This window comes from Chenopodium album, chromosome 1, assembly GCF_948465745.1.
Source record: "Chenopodium album chromosome 1, dcCheAlbu1.1, whole genome shotgun sequence".
Taxonomy (NCBI): Eukaryota; Viridiplantae; Streptophyta; class Magnoliopsida; order Caryophyllales; family Amaranthaceae; genus Chenopodium; species Chenopodium album.
This window is the reverse complement of record NC_137834.1, coordinates 82,676,733-82,684,229: the sequence shown is the minus strand read 5'-3', so window position 1 is coordinate 82,684,229 and position 7,497 is coordinate 82,676,733. Positions and strand designations below refer to the sequence as shown.

General features: G+C 39.5%; 1 protein-coding gene across 1 annotated transcript; it reads right to left on the bottom strand.

The window, feature by feature from the left end:
* Positions 1-234: 234 nt before the first annotated feature.
* On the bottom strand, positions 235-6,853 carry LOC145636949 (uncharacterized). The gene is made up of 7 exons (XM_081688482.1): positions 6,471-6,853; positions 2,410-2,905; positions 1,935-2,304; positions 987-1,366; positions 840-924; positions 688-758; positions 235-531 (listed from the first exon to the last, which is right to left on the bottom strand). Exons 1-7 carry the CDS (start codon positions 6,851-6,853, stop codon positions 235-237), a joined length of 2,082 nt encoding a protein of 693 aa, XP_081544608.1.
* Between the last annotated feature and the right edge of the window lie 644 nt (positions 6,854-7,497).

The following is a 7,497-nucleotide window of genomic DNA, read 5'->3' as shown; positions in this document are numbered from 1 at the left end:
GGGCATACTTCCTCTGCAAATAAAAATTCCCTGTTTATTCCGGGCTACCTCTAGCCCCAGAAAATATTTCAACACTCCAAGATCTTTCATCTTGAAGCAATCTCCCAGATATGATTTAAAATTGAGCATAGCATTTTTATCATTGCCTGCAACAATTAAATCATCGACATATACTAACACATTAAGCTGTATTTTACCCTTCGTCAGAGTAAATAAAGAGTAATCATAATATGACTATTTAAAGCCATAATTTTTCAAAGCTGTAGCAAGGTTTGCAAACCAGCATCGAGGAGCTTGTTTAAGCCCGTACAATGATTTCAGCATCCTGCAAACTTTGTCAGAATTATCTTTCTCAAAACCAGGGGGAATTTTCATATATACCTCTTCTTCCAAATCACCATGAGGAAATGCATTATGAACGTCCATTTGATGAACTTCCCAATTTTTTACTGCCGCTATTGCAAGAAAAGTTCGAACAGTCACCATCTTTGCTACCGGAGCAAATGTCTCATTGTAGTCTAACCCTTCAACCTGATGGTTGCCAAAAATGACTAATCTTGCTTTTAATTTTTGCAAATTCCCATGCTCATCATATTTTTCTTTGTAAACCCACTTGCTTCCAAGTGCCTATTTGCCCGGTGGAAGTTTCTCTAGCACCCAAGTACCCTGTTCTTCAAGTGACTGTACCTCATCCGCCATTGCTTTCCTCCAACCCTCATGCTTCATGGCCTCCCTGAAACTTTTGGGTTCATTTCCACCTGTGATAGCAGCAATATATGTTCTATGTTTCACAGAAAACCGGTGAGAATCAATACAATGTGTTATAGGATAAACAATACCTAAGGAAAGCGATGTCACAGATGAACGTTGAGGAAGTGCAGATGGACTACTATTTCGGATCGTATGAGTCACGAAGTCACGGTGCTTCACATTGGGAATTTTTCTTCTAAAACCTCTGCCCAAATTTGCGTCACCCCCTTCAATACCCCCTGTTGAGCTGCTGCTGCCATACTACTGCTCTGCTGAGCTGCTGCTGCTATACTGCCACTCTGCTCGGGCTGGTCAGGCCCCCCCGGCACTCCTCCAGAGGCAGCAGCCCCACCAGCGTTCGCTGGAGAACTTGCGGGCTGGTTAGCAAGCCTGTTAGTGTCCTCCGCAACCTGGCTGCGGTCTGCTGCCTCATGCCGCGGGTGGGGTGCGGAGCTCACTGCCCGAGTCTCCTCTCCCACCTCGCACTCCCTCACGTTTGTGCAATGCCTCTCTACCTCCAAATTCCATTCATCATCATCACTATCCCCCGCGTAATCATGCGAAATACTCACCACATGACTATTATTATTACTCGGAGCAATGAAAGGAAATTCATCTTCACAAAATTGCACATCACGTGACACAAATATTTCCCGGGTCTCTAAGTCATAGACCTTCTATCCCTTCCTCCCGAAAGGATATCCTATGAACACACATCTCCTACTTCGGCTAGCAAATTTATCACCTTTGCTTTTAAGATTGTAAGCATAACATAAACACCCGAATATACTCATATGAGGGTGATTTTCCAAATAACATGTCAATTGGGGTTTTATAATCAAGCAAACGAGAAGGAGTTCTATTTATTAGATGACATGCCGCTTGCACACACTCACCCCAAAATTTCAAAGGTAAATTTGCTTGGAATCTTAAAGCTCTAGCCACATTCAAAATATGTTGATGTTTTCTCTCAACACGTCCATTTTGTTGAGGCGTGCCAACACACGAGGTCTCAAAATAAATCCCATTCTCAAAGAAATAATTTTTCAAGGAATTAAATTCCGTTCCATTATCACTACGAACCACTTTAATCTCTTGAGAAAATTGTCGTCGTACAATAGCAACAAAATTAAGAAACATATATTCAACTTCCGTTTTATTTCTTAATAAATAAGTCCACACACCTCTAGAATAATCATCTACTATAGTTAAGAAATAATGAGCCCCACAAGACGATGGTGTCTTGTAAGGACCCCATAAATCTAAGTGAACAAGTTCGAAAATTCTACTTGCTTTATTTTGACTCAAAGGAAAACTACTCCTATGCTGTTTTGCCCGAGGGCATACATCACATGATTTAAATTTATTGCTACTACGACTCACAAAAGGAAGTTGTTGAAGTACTTTCCCGGAAGGATGCCCCATACGTTGATGCCACAACTCTGTCAATTGATTCCCATCTACCTTCAAAGCCTTCACCATAGGAACACCCCGGAAATAGTATAGTCCTTCTACACGTTCACCCGCTCCAATCACCTTCCTCGTCATTAGGTCCTGTATAACACAAAGTTTATTAGTGAATTGCATAACACAATTTGATTCATCACTTAGTTGAGTTGTCGAAATTAAATTGCAATTTAATTGTGGGACATAAAGAACATTATGAATAGTCAAGCCCCCTTGCAATATCACCGTCCCGATTTTAGAGGCATTAGCATAATTTCCATCCGGCAATCCCACCGAATAATGGCTCACGTTTGTCACATTAATCAACAAAGAAAGGTCACAAGTTACATGATTCGAGGCCCCTGTGTCAATAATCCAACCCAAGTCGTTCTTACCATGAAGCTTGGGCTTAATCGAGTTTAGATGATCAAGTAACATTTGAATTTGCGAGGATGTGATCCCCGTAAGGGCTGCTCCATCAGATGCCATAGCAGCAGCACCCTGCGAGGCTTGAGAGTGGCCTTGACCACCTGTTTTGTGAGCTCTGGCACAAGGTGCTGCGCTACCCTTCCCTCGGCTGCCTCCACGTGCCATTCCCCTTCGTGCAGAGAAGCCACCACGGCCAGGACCTCGTCCACCTCGAGGACGATCCCCCAACCACTTGGGGAACCCATGAAGCTGAAAACAAGTCGACTCATTATGCCCTTCTCTGTTACAGTGGGCGCAAAATTTATCAGAATTTTCTCGATTCCTGGCCTTTGGGTCAGATTGAAGCTTGAAGGCCACGGCTTGCTTACGCGTATTGGTCGAGGAACTCTCCCCCCCACGCAGCTGCTCGGCTTGAACCAGCTGCTGGTAAGCTCTGTCGACCCCTGGCAGAGGGTCTTGCGCTAACTGATATGTCTATTTTATATAGTATTTTACCCCCGTCCCTTGGTCATAATTAGTAGTGTTTTTGGCTCTTTAGGGCCACTTTTATTACTAATATGTGTTTTCTAGTGTTTTCGTAGTTTTGGTTGAGTTTTGCAGGGAATTGCACCTTTGGAGCATTTTCCCGGGATTTTTATGAAGCAACTACGAGCATTGGAGGAACACGACCACTTTTGGAGCCCAAGGCCGGCTAGAGCCATCGAGCCGGTGATTAAGGGCTCGGTATTTGGAATACCGAGGTTTGGACCGAGTATTCAAGACCCGAAGATGAGATCCGGATTGGGCCGAGGAGTCGAGCTCAATCGGAAGTCCAAAGCCTCGAGGAGCCACAAGGGCCCGATCGGGCAAGCTTAGCTCGATCGGGCAAGATGCGTGCTGGTGCGTGGCCCAAGGCGCGCCCGATCGTGCGAGGCTTAGCACGATCGGGCGGAGCTGTGAGAAGACCTGAGCGAGAAAAAAAGGCGCGCCCGATCGGGCGGCCTCTAGCCCGATCGGGCGCGTGTTTCCGGAGAAGCACTTTTGTCGAGCAATTAGTTTCTAATTGGGAGTTGTTTTAGTACGTTTTGAGGACGATTAATTTAGATCTTCTTCGACTTCTTCTCTTAATCTCTTTCTCTTAGACTTTCTCTCTCTACTTAGTTTTTCTCTCTCTTAATCTCTCTCTAAACCTTTGTTCTTATTTCTTTGATTAATTCCAGATTATTTTGGTAACGATTTCTCTTCCTTTAATCTTATTTATTTTATTTCTTGCATCATGATTTATTTTATTACTTTGATTAGTTTAGTTTTTATTATGTGTGAGTGTAGGCGTCGTTTGAAGTGTGCCTACGTTAAAACATGTTGTGAATATGTTTGGCACTCATAGGAAGTAGGAATTGACATAATACGATTAGGGACAAAGAAAGTAGGGAGCCGCCAACAAGTTTTTAAGGAACTTGTAAACCGTTCACGGATCATAAAAAGGCAACCACGATAAGGGACAACGATAGGCAACAACGATTGACCCGTGAAGGTTACACCCCATTCATAATCCATGAGATTACTAACTCCATATGGTTCGGAACCACGAAAGGAGGATCGGGGATGATGGTATGAAGTGAGTCATGGAGTCACATTCGCCCGTATTGGCCTCTACTCGATTCTTATATTGAAAAGCATTTCCGTGATCTCAAAGGCATACAAACAATAATTCAATTCGCTCCAAACTATTATTTAACTAAATTGGTTTAAGATTAATGCACACATAATTCTAAAATTTGGTGATCACTTGAATTAATAATAAGATTAAAAGGGATCCTAAACCGGTTGTCCAAATTATCTTATTAGTCGTGATTTTCAATTACATATTCCCTTTAAACATGCAATATGGTGATCATAATAAATAATAAAATAAATATTAATATAAAAACCAATTTAATCATAATTCCAACAACATATAAATCGTTAGAAAAATAATAATAATAAAAAGAGCATGATCCTTACTTTGAATCTGTTTGTTTGCAACTACAAAATAATAAACGAGTTAGTAGCTTCAAGGAAATAATAAAACAATAACTAAATTAAATTATATAAAACTAAAGTTGATTTTGGGGCCAAACCCTCAAACGATTCTACCTTTCACGCCTTGGCTTAAGGACAGAACCTCGAGTAAAATATGGACTCCTTTGAGTGCTTGAAGAAGGAATTTTGAAGTAAAAAGGGTAGGCTAGTGTTTAGGTTAATAACATAGAAGAGAGAAAATAAGAATAATGAAATTCTTGTTGCCCCGTACATCAGAAATGAGGGGGTATTTATAGGGAAAATGTGCTGAGGGAGCACACGGAACCCTAAAATGATAAAAACCCTAAAAAAGTATCCCATGACACCGTCAGACTGTACCGTGACACGGTTAGACAGTATCGTCAGACGGTACATATTCCCGTGACACGGTACAGTTTTGGAGTGACGCGGGAAATTTTCAGAAAACGGAACGGAAAACGCGTTAAGGGTTTACGCGGAAAGGACACGGAACTTCCCGTGTCACGGCAGACCTCCCGTGTCACGGGAAGTCCCCCCGTCAGACGGGAAGGGTTCCCGTGACACGGTCAGGCTGTACCGTGACACGGTCAGTTCCAGTCCATTTTTCCGTCTAAATTCATTTTTAACCCTAATTTCTTTCGGCTTTTTAAGTGCCGATTGATAATTTCGGGCTTTTTTCGATTTTTATTATTCGGGCTAAAATAAGAAAATAATTAAATAAAAATAAATAAAATGTTTGGGCCAAAAATAAATAATAATAATAAAAAGGTTTGGGCTTAAAATTAATTAACAAGCTTGGGCTAAAATTAAAACTATGCTTTTACCAAATACCAAGACTAATCCATGGACCTTTCAAAAATAAGAATATAATAAAATACGATTTTTTAAGCACTCTCGGGATTAAATACTAAACCCGACCAACAGTGGCGGTGAAAGGTTATTTATCATCGGGTTTGGTTTTGGGGAGACATTTTTAGGTGTCTACAGTGAGTAGTTTAATTTCTAGGGTTTATGGGGATCTAATAAATAATATGAAGGGGTAAATTATTGTTGTTGATTATCAATGCTAGATTAATTACCTATTGATTGAATTAATTCTCTGTGACTAGATTAGGCCTATCTTTTATGCATGAGTTTGACAATATTGGTTCAAGAATCGAGAGATGAGAATTAATGTTTAGGTCTAGTTTCAATAGGCAAGTTAATTTATAAATGGTTAAGTCAAGATTCGAGAGATGAGCTTTAATACCGGTAAATTAATTGTGTGATTGTAATAAGTAGCGAGAGCCCTTTACAATCTGGTTAATTGATGCATTGATGATTGACTATTATTGATTGTTGGTATTGCATGATAATTTCTTATTGGATTGTTTTAATGTTTTACAATTGCGGCTTGTAAAAGCATAGCAATATTAAATTGATGAATCGAGCAGATGTTAATTTGATATTAAAGGCTATTTTCAATAAGAACTTAGATCTAGTAAATTGCGCGAGCCTGTTAGATCTATGTTGATTAATAAATTGCGAGAGCCTGTTAATCATGTTATCTATGCAATGTCAATGATTGATTACCCTATTTTACCCCGGAGTATTATTTATTGGTGAACCTATGCCCTAGATCCTTTATATATTATTTTCTCCCTATTCCTACTCTTTTTAGTTTAGTTTCTTATTCAACTATAAATATTGGTTACTTAAATAGTTTAGATTATAATAATAAATTAGGAGTAAAAAGACTAGTTTCCCTGTGGAGATCGACCATACTTCCCTATCTACCTTAGTTAGTGATTTAGGTAATTATTTTTTATTAGGGGATACGACTTTACCCTGTCACCAACAATTGGCCACGAATCGATGCATATGCATCGTCCAACCCAATCAGAAAGTGATGCACATAGTCCGCTTCTCGAATCTTCTCAACTTGTGCAACGATGTTGCACGTACATTTACCACAAGAGCACATCGGGACTGTCACATATGCCGTCAATTCATCCCATATTTTAGACAAACGCCCAAAATACACGGCCATAGCCTCGGTTGGCCCCTGCTTGCACTCACCCAAGGATCTCTTTAATTGGCACACTCGTGTACCACTAACAACATAAAACCGATTCTTCAAATTGGTCCACAGCAAGCACGCATCATCATAATCCCCAATTGTCAACCGTACAATTGGATCCAAGGTATTTGACAACCATGAAACCAACATTGAATGAACGGCCACCTGACAGGGTAAAGTCGTATCCCCTAATAAAAAATAATTACCTAAATCACTAACTAAGGTAGATAGGGAAGTAGGGTCGATCTCCACAGGGAAACAAGTCTTTTTACTCCTAATTTATTATTATAATCTAAATTATTTAAGTAACCGATATTTATAATTAAGCAAGAAACTAAACTACAAAGAATAAGAGTAGGAAGAAAACAATATATGAAAGGATCTAGGGCTTAGGTTCACCAATAAATAATATTCCAGGGTAAAACATAGTAATCAATCATTGACATTGCATAAATAACATGATTAACAGGCTCTCGCAATTTATTAATCAACATAGATCTAACAGGCTCTCGCAATTTACTAGATCTAAGTTCTTATTGAAAATAGCCTTTAATATCAAATTAACATCTGCTCGATTCATCAATTTAATATTGCTATACTTTTACAAGCCGCAATTGTAAAACATTAAAACAATCCAATAAGAAATTATCATGCAATACCAATAATCAATAATAGTCAATCATCAATGCATCAATTAACCAGATTGTAAAGGGCTCTCGATACGTATTACAATCACACAATTAATTTACCAGTATTAAATCTCATCTCTCGAATCTTGACTTAACCATTTATAA

Coding starts and splice junctions, on each gene's coding strand:
- LOC145636949 (XM_081688482.1), bottom strand. CDS start 6,853: ATGTTGGTTTCATGGTTGTCAAATACCTTGGATCCAATTGTACGGTTG. Junction 2,906..6,470: donor GGCCAATTGTTGGTGACAGG/GTAAAGTCGTAT, acceptor CCACTGTAACAG/AGAAGGGCATAATGAGTCGA. Junction 532..687: donor GGAAAGCAATGGCGGATGAG/GTACAGTCACTT, acceptor GGCAACCATCAG/GTTGAAGGGTTAGACTACAA.